The 15,910-nt window shown below is 33.3% G+C and overlaps 1 protein-coding gene across 16 annotated transcripts in view; it reads left to right on the plus strand.

Moving 5' to 3' along the window:
* The window catches only part of Tomosyn (syntaxin-binding protein tomosyn), a 50,541-nt gene that overhangs the window by 11,529 nt on the left and 23,102 nt on the right, over positions 1-15,910 (plus strand). For 10 of the 16 annotated variants that reach the window (XM_085656759.1, XM_085656756.1, XM_085656758.1 and 7 more), the window contains exons 2-12: positions 841-938; positions 4,586-4,768; positions 4,934-5,068; positions 7,902-7,965; positions 11,303-11,507; positions 11,716-11,791; positions 11,892-12,046; positions 12,240-12,531; positions 12,626-12,869; positions 13,002-13,261; positions 13,578-13,767. In XM_085656759.1, the coding sequence (XP_085512885.1) occupies positions 841-938; positions 4,586-4,768; positions 4,934-5,068; positions 7,902-7,965; positions 11,303-11,507; positions 11,716-11,791; positions 11,892-12,046; positions 12,240-12,531; positions 12,626-12,869; positions 13,002-13,261; positions 13,578-13,767 (1,902 nt within the window). Of the gene's footprint in view, positions 1-379; positions 507-840; positions 939-4,585; positions 4,769-4,933; positions 5,069-7,901; positions 7,966-11,067; positions 11,196-11,302; positions 11,508-11,715; positions 11,792-11,891; positions 12,047-12,239; positions 12,532-12,625; positions 12,870-13,001; positions 13,262-13,577; positions 13,768-15,272; positions 15,306-15,910 lie in introns of those variants that run through there. The other 6 variants (XM_085656767.1, XM_085656769.1, XM_085656761.1 and 3 more) reach the window with 5 other exon arrangements.

The following is a 15,910-nucleotide window of genomic DNA, read 5'->3' on the forward strand; positions in this document are numbered from 1 at the left end:
ATGATGTCATCGAAATAAAATAATTTTCTTCTATGAAATTTGTATTGCAAGCGAGTACAGTTTATCCGTGATTATCAATATCATTATAATCATTATTATTATCCGATCACGATACAGGATACGGAAAGAGAGAGAGAGAGAGAGAGAGAGAGAGAGAGAGAGAGGAAGAAAGAGTTTAACATAAGCATCTTGCTATACCCTTCTCTCTCTCTCTCTCTCTCTCTCTCTCTCTCTCTCTCTCTCTCTCTCTGCCTCTCACTCTATATATAGTTGTCTTTAGAATGTGGTTGCATCAAAGAATGAGACAACCACGTTGCTCCGTGTCGGAACTAAACTTATTGATTCAGTGTTCGAGTTCGTGCGCGCGCTTAAAGTTGTAAATGTATATGTTTTGCACACGATCGTAAGAGTTAGATAGGTACGTGTCCGAGGAGGATGAGTAAGAGAGGATGAGGTGGAAGATACACGCGGCGTGGTAGGCATCGTCGACGACACCGTCGACAAAGGTATAGAATTAATGGCAACCAGTTGACGCAGAACGAGACAAGGATATACGACGATGATAGCTCGCTGGAACAATGCTGCCCTTCATTCTGGATCCATTTCCCTCTCACTCTTCTTCTCTCTCTCTCTCACTCTTCCTCTCTCTCTCTCTCTCTCTCTCTCTCTCTTTCTCTCTCTCTCTCTTTCTCTCTCTCTCTCTCTCTCTCTCTTCCTCTCTCTTTCCTACACTTTCTTTCTCCCACGCACACCCTGCGAACCCTTTGTTGAAATGAATGGCCTTCCAGTCGGCTAAAACGGAAAAGATGCTATGAAACAAATGCCTCTTATATGTTGCAGACATTCAGACATGGCTTTCCACATCAACCGACAGCCGTTGCTTTCGACCCAGTTCAAAGGCTCCTTGCCATTGGTACTAAATCAGGATCCCTCAGGATGTATCCTTTAACGGTATCGTTACCTTAACATCGTACCATCGTTTGACTTTTTAAGAAAATAGAGAGCTTGTATTTTATTTAGTACTGATTGATTTTTTTTTTATAAGTCTCGATATTGGCTACCCCGTTTATTAATCAACAATCATTACGATTTAATTCGTGACATCCTTCTTAAATGTCTCTAATCAATTTGTCTTTCTAATTTTACTTCTACTTCTTTTTTCCTTTATACGTGTTTTTTCTTTCTTTCCTTTTTTTCTTTTTTTTTTTTTTTGTAATCTCTCGAACATGAGGAATTAGACTTAACGTCTTCCTTTATTATAAGTCGTTTATCTATGTATTATCTAGATAGATATAAGTTTTAAGTATCGGATGAAACATTTTGCGTCATTTACGCCTTCCTTTATTAAAAAGCAGAGTTAGAAACGAGGTGAATATAATTTCAGAACTGAAGATAGCTCGACTAATGATCGCCCTTCCGTTTTGTAGTTAAACTTAAAATGGAGCTTGGCATGCGACGATACGTGCTGCTGCTCTTGTTTATGATAAAAACTGGGTCGTGTTTGTGATTTATTTAAGGGATAGCAAACGATCGTAACTGTTTCTTATTGATCGCTAAGAGAGAAAGAGAGAGAAAGAGAGAGAGAAAGAGAGAGAGTTTTTAACATTAATTCTCTCGTATCTAAGCCTCTTCGTCACGTCCGATCCAAATATGAACCTGAAAAAGAAAAGGAGCCAAATTTCTCAGATAAACCGGACCGTTCGAGCTTGTTGGTACGTTAAGCCAAATCCGAGCTTTTCTCCAAGGAGAAAAGGTGACTACTAGTGCTAAAGCGTAAATTTCCAGGACGACGACAACGACGACATGACGAAAACGACGGCGACTGATGTTGTTCCTAGTTTAAATTTCCGACGATTTTTCAACTGACGTATATACGCTTTTCTTGATATATCCTTTAAAACTTTACTAGAGAAATTCGTTCTCCTCGAAGGAAAAAAGGAAAAAGAAAAAAAAAAAGAAAAAAAGGAATTATCAGTTTTGAATTTAATGTTCTTATTATTACGAAGGTTTTACTTTGAAATTCAATATCTCGAAAGAGCTTACTAATTGTTATCTAACAACTGCGAGCATTACGCTAATTACAGCATAATTATCGTGTGATACCCTAATGATAATGAGGACTGTGCATACGCGCCCGCGCGTACGAAGGTTAGAATAAATATATCTCTCGGGCGGAAGCGCATTTATAGATGTGTTTGTATATCCGGTGATACGTATTACGTATTTATATGTATTATTTGAATTATACGTTCAAATAATCATTTTGATTATTATTTGAATATGTTTCATTTCCCTATACTTTCGTGAACGAATAATAGTTAATTAAAAAGAGATATCTTTAAAATTTCATCAAATTGTCCTTCACATGTATGTACTTCGTTTAATGTCTTTTTTCTTTCTTTCTTTCTTTCTTTCTTTCTTTCCTTCTTTTTTTTCTTTTCTTTTTCTCCTTTTTAAATTGTCGCTCGTTAATGAGTATCTCGAAATTGAAACTTGGTGGATACGTTAACAAATCTTTTATGCTGCAAGGTTAATGCAGCATTCATCGACCGTGCGTTTTCTCGACGTCTTCCATGCGACTGCTTTTACTGACCTATCTCGTTCAACGTGGTCAACATACGGGTGACGATAACGATGCGGTGTAAGCTTGGTAACTCTTATGATATGGCAATTATTATCAACTGGTTTTCGCAAAAGGAAGGAATAGTGGATCTCTCGACCATATTACATGCATCGTGTTTATTACCTCAGAGTTAATATACTTTGCTCCCTTTGATATACTCGCTGTTTGAAATTGTGTTTCGACGACAACGATCAATAAAACGATCAATAAAAAGGGATCGATAAATTTTCTCAACTCGTTTTTCAACTTACTCTCTTAGAATCTCTTTAATTTTCATTTTATTCTTGGAATTATAAAAACGGATTATCGAATTTGCATAATGCCGTTCGGGTCATTTGAACTTCCGCATCTTACGTCCATTAGGCGTTATTTTTAAGATGAGTGTAGCAACCTCGTCTTTGCTTTGTACAGCGCGAGAACATCGTTTGAACGTAAGTAATGTAACATGATGCTCGGGCACAGTTTTTCCCCTTCGTAATAATGGCACGATTTATTCGCAAAGACAATCCGGATTACGTTATAAAAAATTCATCCTCTTTTATCTCTATCTTACATTCGTTGTCACTGGAAGAGTCACAATATAAAAGTGCTCGAATTTATATATTTGAAGTTTATTTAAAAAGAAATGGAAATGATAATCGATAAAGATGAAATGAATGGATACGATTGACAACGAAAGGTGTTCTTACTTTTCGCCTAAAACGTTATCTCGGAAAGCGGTTGTAGCAGTGCTGACCCGATTTCGACTGTTGAATTTAATGAATATGCAAAAAAAATAAAATAAAAAAAAAAACTTAGTCTTCTGGCACGTATACAATATCTATGTACGCACATATATACATACATACATACATACATACATACATACATACATACATACATACATACATACATACATATATACATACATACATAGATACATACATACATACATATGTACATACTTACTACCAAATATGTTTTACATAACCATACATACATAACATACATACATACATACATACATACATACATACATACATACATACATACATACATACATACATACATAGATACATACATACATACATATGTACATACTTACTACCAAATATGTTTTACATAACCATTAGGTTTTTTCCCTCTATATAGTATAGAACACCATGTAAGGTCGTATCCGATGGACTAGGTTGCCTCTATCCTATCCCTTTCTCCATTCTACTAATTCTCTACTCAGCACCGACGCTTGACGCGGACATATAGTGGACAATTGCGGTTACCGTGGCCGTCGGGCTCTATTTATCAGATATGTAGTATTGTATGTACGGGCTCTTCGAGGTTAGGCTTTCCTCCAAAGGTGCTATTATCATGACCATCGAGATAGTTAGCTCTAGCTAGTCTATCCTAATTCGAACTCACGCTCGATACGAAGAATAGAATTTTTCTTCCACCATGTTTTCTTCTTTTTATCGATGATTATCGCATGTACTTATCAAAAGGAGTAAATTTAAGAAAGTAAGGCAAACTTTTGTAGTAGAGTTTTTCGACTTATTTTATTTATCGATTTATGAAAAAGGAGAGAAAAAGAAATAGAGATAGAGAGAAAGAAGAAGAAAAAAAAAAGGACAGAGCTTCCCACGCGGACGGCTATTTTCGAACTCGCAAATATTACGAAATTCTAAACGCTTGCGAACTTGGAATAGTCGAGAATTTCTTCCCCCTATCCTCCTTTCAATCTTATATAGGTATATCTATAATTATTTCGTATTTTACATGGAATGTATCGTATTCCTGATAATACGGTGTTCCTTCGAATATTCGAGTGAAAATTAAAGGAGATGTCAAAAGACGTAGGTAGTACTGTGGCTCAAGTCTTGCTGAGATTCAGGTCGAAATATATTATCAAAGTTAGAGTTAAGCAAAGTAGATAGATTTAGGAAGGTATTTGATATTTTCCTGAAAGATTGTATCATGCAATCTCAGTCTGGGTAGACCAGGCGTAGACGTTCATGTAAAGCACGAAGGGTGTTCGGCAGTGATGCAGTTGCAGTTTTTGATTAACGAAGGTGCTCTTATTTCTGCGACCACCGACGACACTCTTCATCTGTGGAACTTTCGTCAGAAGATACCGCAGGTAGTGCAGAGTCTGAAGTTTCAACGAGACAGGTCAGTCCTTTTTTTCTTTTTGTTTCTTATTCATCTTCTTCTTTCTCTCTTCTATAACATCTTATATTTATCATTAAAAGTTTATATTTAAATCAAATTGGTCGGATGTCATCGAATGACATCGGACAGTTTTTCGAAATTCTCTATTATCTGTCTCCCAAACAGGATAACATGCATCCATCTGCCACTTCAGAGCAAATGGCTTTACGTTGGTACCGAACGTGGCAATATTCACGTACTCCACATCGAAACGTTCGTTCTATCCGGATACGTAATTAATTGGAACAAGGCTATCGAAATGTAAGTATTGAAAATTATTGCGACCGTATGACGCGTTAAACTGATCGTATACACCGTTGCGATCGCCGCAAATTAGACCTCTTTCTCCACAGACAGAACACGAAATTATCACCTATTTCCAGTCCTTTTTCCCTAACCACGTTCCGTAATTGATGATGCTGATATCGTTTTACGCGATTGCGCGGACAGAATCTGTTTCATTCTGTGGAAAGTTTAACGCGAAGGAGAATGAAAGTAATAAAAAGTAGTAAAGAGAAAAAAAAAGTATGACGGCAGATTCGCATAATTTCGGCTATTTTACTTCCTTGATGTTAGGTAAGTACACAAAACGCACAAACTATTCGCTGGGATGTATATTCAAGTTTCATCGAAAATTTCTCATTTTCTTGGGAACATGTGATGAATACCGGAAGACCCGGTGATATGTTTTAAGCAATATGAATTATATATTATAGGCGTACGTATTATAGGCGATTAAATTTTTTTGTAGCCTTTTTATGGCAATATGGCGTGCTATAACTTTTATAATATAAAAGTTAACTTTGTTGTAAATGGGATATCGAACGTAGTAAATCGTGCAACAAGCACATATTAATTACGTAGTTTTGGCTCACATAAATGTGCAAGAATGCGCGTTATGACGGAGATAATATCAATGTGCCATAGTGATGAATTGTCTCCGAATATCTAATCAGTGGCACAGTGCCATCAGTGGACACGTGTTATTCGTAGCATCTTATGTAATAGTATTTACGTTCGATTTTTCCTTTTTAGGTACGACTATCGGAAATGTTTTATTCAATCTAGATTAAGTGAAATTTTCTCCTTGGTTCTATAATCCTAATGATTTTTATGCATTATCATTCTGCATAATCGTTGCACTTGTTTCACCCGTTTTTCTCTTATGAAATTATTTTTAGACATTGTCATTTGTATATATATATATTATGTTTAAAAGTCGGAGAAAGATCAACAAACATTTTGAGATTGTCCGCAATATATGTATTTTCCCACGTTATATCAGTCTGAAATTATGATTAATATCAGTAGATATGATATAAAAATTTTCTGTAAAATTTTATATGCGAACGTTTTATTTCACGTGAAGTTAAATGTTAAAACATCTATATTTATATTTTGTAAGTAATCCTGGGAATCTATAAAAATTATATACAATGTTTACGTAAACTTTTTTTACATAGATTTTTCATGTGTAATATTTTTGAAAGTTTATCAAAATTCATTCGGTAATGTCTTTATGAATTAAAAATATGTATTTACGGTCTACAGAAGTAAATTCTCGATAGAATAAGTAAGGTTATTTCATTAATTTTTTTTTTTTTACGTTAGAATGTTTATAGAAAAATGGGCTTTATGGAATCGATTAATTTATTAATTTTTAACATTAAAATGTTTTAAGTGATTAATCTGAAATTTAAGGTATTTTTGCATTTTTCTGCTATTGCAAAAATTTTAGTGCGTGTAAAATTTTTGATTTATTTCAGTCAATTTGTTGCTATAGTCAGATAAGTTTACGCAAAGAGACTTATTCAGAAAACGTCGTGATACGTGCAGAATTTCAAATAGAATTGAAAAATTATACTTCTATCAAAAACTATGACAAGCAAATATTTTTTGGAATGGTGATTGTATAACACTCACTACGGTCGTGCCTGAAAAGAAAAGAAGGTTTAGGGAGAAGGAAAGAAAGAGAAAGAAAGAGAGTGAAAGATTACAGAGGTTCTCTCCGTATCGAGGAATATAGATATGTCACATGACGATGGTGTTGCGCAGCTTTCAATACTAAAAGAAAAAAAAAAGGAGAAGGAAAAAAGAAAAAAGAAAAAAGAAAAAAGAAAAAAAAAGTAAAAGAAAGAAAAAAGAAAAGTGAAAAGAAAAGAAAAGAAAAGAAAAGAGAAGAGAAGAGAAGAAGAAAAAGAGAAAATAATACAAAAGGGAGGCGTTATCGTTAATACGAACTCCGATTTTCCGTTCGCCATTTCGTGTTATATGAATATGTATACGAAGGGAAGAGGAACGTAAAGGGCTTGTATTCAGAACGTGTTCTTTAGAGCTATTAGAGAGAGCCCTTTTGTTTTTCAAGATTCTCGATGGTAGGTACGTACCTTTACGAATCGGCTCTTTAACCCCCGAAAAGCATAAGGGCGTTATTATCGCCAAACAATGCGTTTTGAATACGGGCCATTGAGTTTAGTTGAACCAATATTTTAGATGGAACAAATGATGGATACTAACTGGAAATTGAATGCGCCCGTTTGTATATGCGAGTGTGGACGGTAATGATCTTGTGACTCCCTTTTATCCTGCTTTAAAATGATTTGAACGAGAAGATACTATCGACCATATAGACTTCAATCTCCTTACACGGGTTATAGACGGTTTAAAAGCGGAGAAAAACTAGTATGGCAATCGGATAGTCCATGAATTTTTCTAACGTCGTCCAGCTCAATGATTACTCGTTTGCCTCTCCTGATATCGTTGTGTTTTATTTCTGTGTTATGCCCGCAGGTGCATTAGATGAACGTCTTGACGTGTGATAAGAAACTAGACGAAAGAGTACAAATTTATAAAGGCAGAAGCATGTAATAGATTATTCCTTTTCTTTTTTTTTCCGCCTTTCTCCCCCCTCCCCCACCCCACTAACACGAAAAAAGAACGAATTAATATATATTTTATAATATATATTTTACTTTATGGGGGAAACAAAATTAATCCCTCCGCCACCCCCGCCCCCGAAAAAACCAAACAAACAAACAAGAAAACAAGGCAAGAAATAATGTTATACACATGTATGTATATATATATTTTTCAGATCTAGAAAGACCCATCCTGGTGCTGTAGTACACTTGAGTGATATTCCTTTAGATTTGAGCAAGGTACGCGCGCTTTTGAGTACGTTTCTTTTGCATTATTTATCCATCCTTATCATAATATTTTTCACTAATACTTGCAAAAAAATGAAAACGTTAAAAAAAAAAGAAACCAAAGAAATAAAAGCAAAAAAGAAAAAGTTGTATTTTATGTGAAAAATGTACAGAACGCAGTACTCATTCTTGGATCATAAATACGTGGGCGAAACACTTTCAATATCTGCCATATTTCAACGAGGTACTCCTCGAGGTAAACGTTGAAATTGCGTGGTAATCGTCGAGCGTCCGCATAGCTTTACATATCGGAGAAAGTGAGATTTATGCGTACTTTTTGAGAAAGTAAACTTTAACTTAAGTGATTCCGTATTTTAACATCGCGGAAAATGTAGAATGAATGTAATGAAAACGGTGCGTTATTATTCATACTATTTGAGATCACTCGGTAAGAATCCAAGAAAAATTTCTATTATCATTCTCTCTGACGTAACTTTCGAATGAACGATTACACAAAGAAAGTAAATCCTAGAGGAGCAATATTCCTGTGTTTCAATAAATATTCTTTTTTATAATTTCGAGCTCTAAATGTTCCAATTTTTTTTCATTATTATAGTTAGATAATTTTACGTATTTATGATCAAAGACCCAATCACCGCGATCTATCAAAGTGTTTTGTCAGATTTTTTCGAATTTCTCTATTATTGACAAATGTGTCGTATTTAAATCCCATTAAGCGGCAGAAGTGTGTGCTTGCATGTTGTGTGTGTGCATGCGTGCATGCTGTAATTGTTGTATCGATGAACTTTTACTAACCGATGCTTTTTTTTTCTCCCCCTTAAAAGCTGAGTCGCAACGTTTGACGCGGCGTTTCTCGATCCCTCTTAATGTCATTTAAAAGCAATTCAATTGATCTCTCGTAAAAGGTATTGAGCGTGTACCGTAAATGCAAACTCATCCGAATTTCCAAACCACTTGGAATCGGAGATCGAGAAGGGCTGACGTCTGACCATCATAAATTTGTAACCGATTTTATAATGTCACATTTTATAATATAACCGAACTTACGGATTGCAAATGAATCGTGTTTTCACACTTTATCAATTTATCATTGTAGAATGTTTCCTTGCAACAACGTAAGTTCTCTGTTGAAAGGATTGTCTCTGTTGAAATAATTGTGTATCAAATAATGTGTACGTATGTAAATATAATGTAATGCTACTTGTCATACCTCCGCTTATAATATACAACGAGTATAAAAGTATTTGTAAGCTATCTCAAATTAAATAATTTTTTATAGATTGAACAAAGAGCTTTGAATTTTTTTAATAAAACAGGAGAAATTAGCTTGCTATGTGAAATATAACGAAATAATATGTTAGTAATAAAATTTTTATCGTTGTTTTTTTGTAGGAACGATAAAAAAATACAAAAAGCGACATTTTAATAATTCTTTATGAAAAATTTCTTTAAAAAAAAAAAAAAAACGAATATATACGATGTTCTAGACCTTTTTGTTTTTTTTTATGCATCCTGCAAATATTATCAAATTCGACCAAGAATCCTAGAACAAGTTATACGTGTTTAAAAATTTTTTAATTAGGACTGAAGTATTGAATTTCATTTATATTATTTCAACATAATGGCGATTTATTTAGATCTTTAAACATATACAATTTGTTTTAGGATTGATTGAGTAATAAAATTCGCAAAATGCATATATTTAATTTTTATAAAAACACAGTGACAAACTTGAAAAACATGTATTTTGTATTTGTTATTATTGTTATAAAGAGTTAGAATTTTATTCTTTTTATTATAAATATATTTAATATAGCACATTAATATCTCCATTTCTACTAAAAAGATATTGAGTTCTTTATTTAGTCTATACGAAGTTATTCGATTTTAAATAGCGTACGAATATTTATTTTATTTCTTGAATTTTGTCGTTGCTAATTTCAGGCTTTATATTGTCAGCAGGCACGTGTACATGTTAAATGTAAATAAAAAGCGTTCTACAAACAGCGATATATACATTATACATGTTCAAAGAAAGTTTACAGACACAAGATATGTATCGATAATTCCGATGAATCCCTGTAATTTATAATTGAAAAGTCGTTGTGTATTTTGACAAAATGCGTTACACAAGGAACGTGCGATAATAACATTTTAAAGTACAGACAGATTTTATATCCAATTATGATTCTGATAAATAATTGCTCGATACGTGAGTATGTTACAGTTGTTAAGTTTATATTGATCAACAGCAATTATTAAATTTCAATTATAACCTTGGGTAGATAGAGTTGCTTAAGATTATTTTAACGAGTTGATCTACATCGGATTTTTAGAGCAATTTACTACAGCGATCGATTCATGCATTAGATCGAAATCTAATTTATCTATTCTTTATTTTTATTAGATTGTCTGGAAAGAGTTCGTTTCACTAAAGTTGAATTAAAATAAAATTCTTTGTTCAAGGTTAATTTCGTCGTTGTTTGTAAAAAAAAAAAAAAAATAGAAAAATGTGAAATATTTTTCCAGATAATCCCAGTATTTGATTGATATTAATTTTTACTTAGATTTCATTTCAGTTTTGTAATGACACGAATGTACATTTATGAAGAATCCTTCTTGAGCATCAGTAATTAAGTTCGACGATTTTTGTATAATAAATCAATCGAAGTAGTCATGGATGATCCAAGCCTTTTATGTATCTGACATCGAATTTCTATGATTTATTTAGAGAGATTAGCTCGAGAACATCATTGTAAAAAGCCTCCATATCAGACCAGTAGGTCGTAGAAATTGAACTCTTGTTTGTTACTGACACTATGGGCCACGATCGCATACGTGGAGCTTGATAATTCATAAGAACTATTATCCTACATCGATCATTATCGTATCTTTTCGGTAAGAACGTCGTAAAACTTACAATTAGTATGATTCAGTAGTCATTGTTAAACAGTACATGTAATATTCTTCTTCTTCTTCTTCTTATTATTATTATTATTGTTATTATCATATTATCATCGTCATCATTATTATGGTTGCTATCATTATTACGATTAATATCAATTACAGAGTAATCTTTTGCAGAGAGCTCGTGGGATATGATCATACGCATTTTCATTCATCACAGTTTTCATATGCGCTCTCATTATGTGTATGCAGAATGCATTTTGTTGCGAGATACTTTCAGACTATCGTGATATAACATTTTAATCGCAAGAATAGTATGTATCATTAAAAATCCGTCATGAGTCTTTTGTCGGGCAAGAACACCATTTTGCCGCTGTATGTTTCGTACACCCCATCGCAGTTTGGAACTTTTTGTTTTCAGATTCTGATCGGATATGAAAGCGGACAGATCGTCTTTTGGGATTTGAAAACGAAGAGTGCGGATTACAGATGTCACAGCGACGAACCCTTGAAATCAATAACATGGCATCATGAAGGCAAACAATTTATGTCTAGTCACAGCGATGGTTCGCTATTGACTTGGACGGTGCGTCAATTAAAGCCAACAAATGTCACGCATCCACACGGTGAGAGTCAATATCCTCTCTTCGATTCTCTATGGTCATAATTGTGTTATCGGATATGTCAGGCAACACTCCTCCTACTATATAATATATTCTCGTTTAAATTCTCCCTTATGTTTTTGTCCCTTTCTTTTTATATCTCTCTTTATATTGTATCACGTCGTCAAAGTCATCAAGTCTAGCGAAAAGTTTTTATTTTCTTTTTCTTTAGCGAAAGCTACCAAAGACGGAGAGCCGGAACCATGTAAATCTATACAAAAAGTGGAATGGAAACTGTCAAGATCCGGGTTCGTAATAAATTCGCCAATTTTTTTTCAATTCGTGATTTGTATTATTATCATACGAATTCTGTGAAGATTTAATTTTGAAACGTATAATTTCCTACAGGGAAGCGTACGTCATATTTTCCGGTGGTTTAGCTTATGACACAACTGGAAGAACTCCTAGTATTACAGTGATACACGGAAAAACCACGACGGTCTTAGAAATGGAGCACAATGTTGTAGATTTTATAACGCTTTGCGAAAGTCCTTGGACAAGTGGTATGTGATTTATACTACATCGAGATCTTTTTTTGCTTTTTAACTGTTTATTACATTTTTTTTTTTCTTCAAGAATGCTTTAAATAATTAGTTACAACGATAACAATGACGTATTCTATGGAAAATTAATTCTATTTCAAAAGAAAAAAAAATTTTTCAGCTTTGCAAATGAATGTTGCCGATTCTTTCACAGATTTCCAGGATCCTTACGCTGTTGTGGTTTTACTACAGAACGATCTTGTGATCATCGATTTGTTAACTCCTGGATTTCCATGTTTTGAAAATCCATATCCAATGGACATACACGAATCACCTGTGACCTGTTGTGCGTACTTCGCTGATTGCCCGTCAGATTTGGTACCTGCTTTTTACTCGGTTGGATCTAAATCGCAAAAGAAAACTGGATTCAGTGAAAAAGAGTGGCCGATCTCAGGCGGAGAATGGAGTTCTAGTTCGAGCAGTTACAATGAAATTATTCTAACAGGGTGAGTATTCATGAATATCCGACGGAAATTATTATCGGTCGGTCTAATATGCTTTTCCGTCGAGTGCGATTATAATTAATGCGATTATAAATAGGCATGCGGATGGTAGTATAAAATTTTGGGACGCTTCTGCCGGTACGTTACAAGTCCTTTACAAATTAAAAACGGCAAAGCTTTTTGAAAAGAGTAGAGTCCGAAGCGTGGATTCGGAGGAAGATCCATTGGCGATACAGCTTATTTATCTCTGTCCTGAAAGTCGAAAGTTGGCGATCGCTGGTTCGGGGAAATACGTTGTATTATTTAAATTTAAGAAGGCTGAAAGTATATCGGAAGTAGTCGTGAGTATTTCCTAATGTAATTTAGGATATTTTTTATTATTATTGTATTATTAAAATAACATTAGAATATTTGTAAGATTAAAATGATATCATGACGTTTCTGAAAGATCAAACTTGGTGTGCACGGTTTAGACATTAGAGATATCATTGAGCCAAAATCCATTGAGAGAAATAGAAACTTCGCCGGATCACGATGCGCCAGCGACGGGCAATGTTCCTTCAGGCGGGGAGTCCAAACACACATCGGAATATAATCATCCATTGAAAGTGAAGACCGGTTTACAAAAACGTGCTGCTGGCTTTCAAGCAACTTTGATTTGTCTAACAATCGCACCGAGCGGAGAACAAACTGAAAACATAACAGCCCTCAGTTTAAATTCATCTTATGGATTGTATGTATCTGAAAAATTATATCGATTCCATTAATCTTTTATTTTTATTTAATTATTATTAAATTAATTTAACATCTCGATATTTCCTGTTAATATTTTATGACTTTTTTTTAAATTTACACAAGAACTTTACCGCGAAAGAATTACATATATCTCGCATAACAATAAAAAGGTATCATTATATTTTTAATATTTGTTATATGGTTTTTCTTTCTTATTTCTTTTTTTTTTTTTTTTTTTTGGATATTGCAACAAAATTCAATTGATCTAACAAAAAAAGGGATATCTACGTAATGCATGAACTTTTGAATTTCAGAATGGCCTATGGAAACGAGACAGGGTTAGTAATAATCGATATCGTGCAGAAAATCTCTTTAATAGTGCTGCACACGACGGACCTTGGCGGAAGCGGTGATCCTTACCAGCGAGTTCTGCGAAGTCCCAAGAGGCAAGATGATTCGAAGCGAGAAAACGAAGATAAAGCAAGGAGCCCGAGTGCAGATCAGGTAAAATGTACTTCTTTCTTATATGTTAGAAAGATATTTATTTTTCGGTTGTATTCTCTCCACCGTTCTACCGCCCTATTTGAAAAAAAAAGAAAAAAAAAAAAAAAAAAAAAAAAAAAGAAAAAAAAAACTTCTTGGAAACTTTAATTCCTGGACGTTTTTGCATTTTGCTTTATTTAAATACCATCGCTAAAATTATTTATCATTGCATGGTTGTCGAATTTCCGTATAAGCTGACCATAAAGATTTTTTTTTATTAAGAAAATAGTTTAACATTTTATGCGGCATAGAATTTTCTCGATGACGAGTATAAATCACTTTGATTTTTATACGTACGTCGAGAAACGATTTAATTTTTTCGCTAACATTCATGCGTAGGTGTTCCTTTTATATATTATATGTATAATCGTACGCGCGTTTTTCGCTCTTCAAGTGCTCGTTTACCGAGCATTATTATATATATCCGTTATTTTTATATAGCTTGCGTTCCTTTGTAGCCAAAATGAATTTTAGAGGCGTGTGATATGCATGAGCGTAAGAGATTTAAATCTTATCGTTTAAAATATCAAGCAATAAACTCTGTCGCGTACAATAAGATAGACATGTTGAATAGATGTCATTTTTAGAAATTTCAAATATTGTAGTGAAATTTTAATAGCAATTTTCGCGATTATTGGCCCTCTTATATATTTTGCAAGGAAATGAAAAGCATATAAGAAAAAGCTTTCATAGTTACATAAATTATTAAAAAATGTAAATCTTTCATTATCCGGTTTTTTTTGTTTCCATTTGATTTTTTAATTTGATATAAATAACAAATTTCAAACGAAAATCTAAATAGGAGTATCGTAGGTATTTAGATTATTAAAAAAAAGTAAAGGTACGCCGCTGGGAAAACATTAATATACCTTGCAACACAGGGATGGTTCTATCAAAAAAAAAAAAAAAAAAAAAAAAAAAAAAAAAAAAAGTGTCCAAGAAGTTGCGTATCATAATTATTGTAGAAGAACGATGTACGAATAGTACAATTGATGATTTTCCATTGGAAAAAAGTACGCCCATCGAATTCGTGGAGTTAAATTGAAACATTATAGCAAATCATAATAATTCGCGATAAAATAAAGAAAATATTTTTTATAAATAAAAACTCGATCCAACACGATGATAGTTACTAATGTATATTAGATCCAATCGAAAATTGCACGAGCGATATTGGTCAAACTTGTCATTTTCCATGCGTCGGTATATCGAAGTTAATAATCATTTGTACTTTTTTTTATCGTTCTTTCAATCTCTCACATCATAGCATTGACATGTATTTTGTGGTATGTAAAATTAAATAACACAATACATACCGTCTATAATAGACAATTACGATAATGATACATTTGCCTTCTTTTTTTTTTTTTTTTTGTATTCTTTTTCTTTACCTTATTAATAAAATAATTTTAATAAGAAAGATATTCTGTGATCGCGCTTATGTACATTATGTATTTAATGTTTAGCTAACTACTATGTGTCTACCCACATTGAAACAAGTAAGGCCAACATTTTTTTAACTAAACGAATTGCTAGACACTTAAATATTCGCGTCATTAAGTTTTAATATGTGAAAGTTTTTCAGTTCTATCGGACGTAGGTAGTTTAATTGTTAGTGAGTTGTTAAATTATAATTGTAGTTCGGTCTATGGTATATTAAGTGATTGGATCGATGTTGGGTATGTAGAAATTAAATTATGCACAGAGGGACCAATATGGAGCATCTAAATTTGTAAAAATAAGTATTAGATAAACGGTATCGCTAAATGGTGCATTAAGATAACTTATATTCCGTGATATAATTTGAAATTCATTCCTGGATTTCAAATATACGTTTGATCGAATCTTTTATTGCATGCACGTTTTACTTGAAGCAAGATGGTGTGAATATGGCCTGTGATCTAGCACAGGAACATATGTATCGGAAATTTAATCGAAGATAACAAGAATTAGGAATACGAAATGAGACGAGGTTCGATATACTCGGGGCAATGCATTGTGTTAAAACTTCGATATATATATATATGTGAGATAAAAATTGCATGGACAAAATTATCAGTAATTATATATGCACTTTGTAACGATACGTAAAAACGTACATTCA

This window comes from Vespa mandarinia, chromosome 4 (genome assembly GCF_050613455.1).
Source record: "Vespa mandarinia isolate Hongniang chromosome 4, ASM5061345v1, whole genome shotgun sequence".
Lineage (NCBI taxonomy): Eukaryota > Metazoa > Arthropoda > Insecta > Hymenoptera > Vespidae > Vespa > Vespa mandarinia.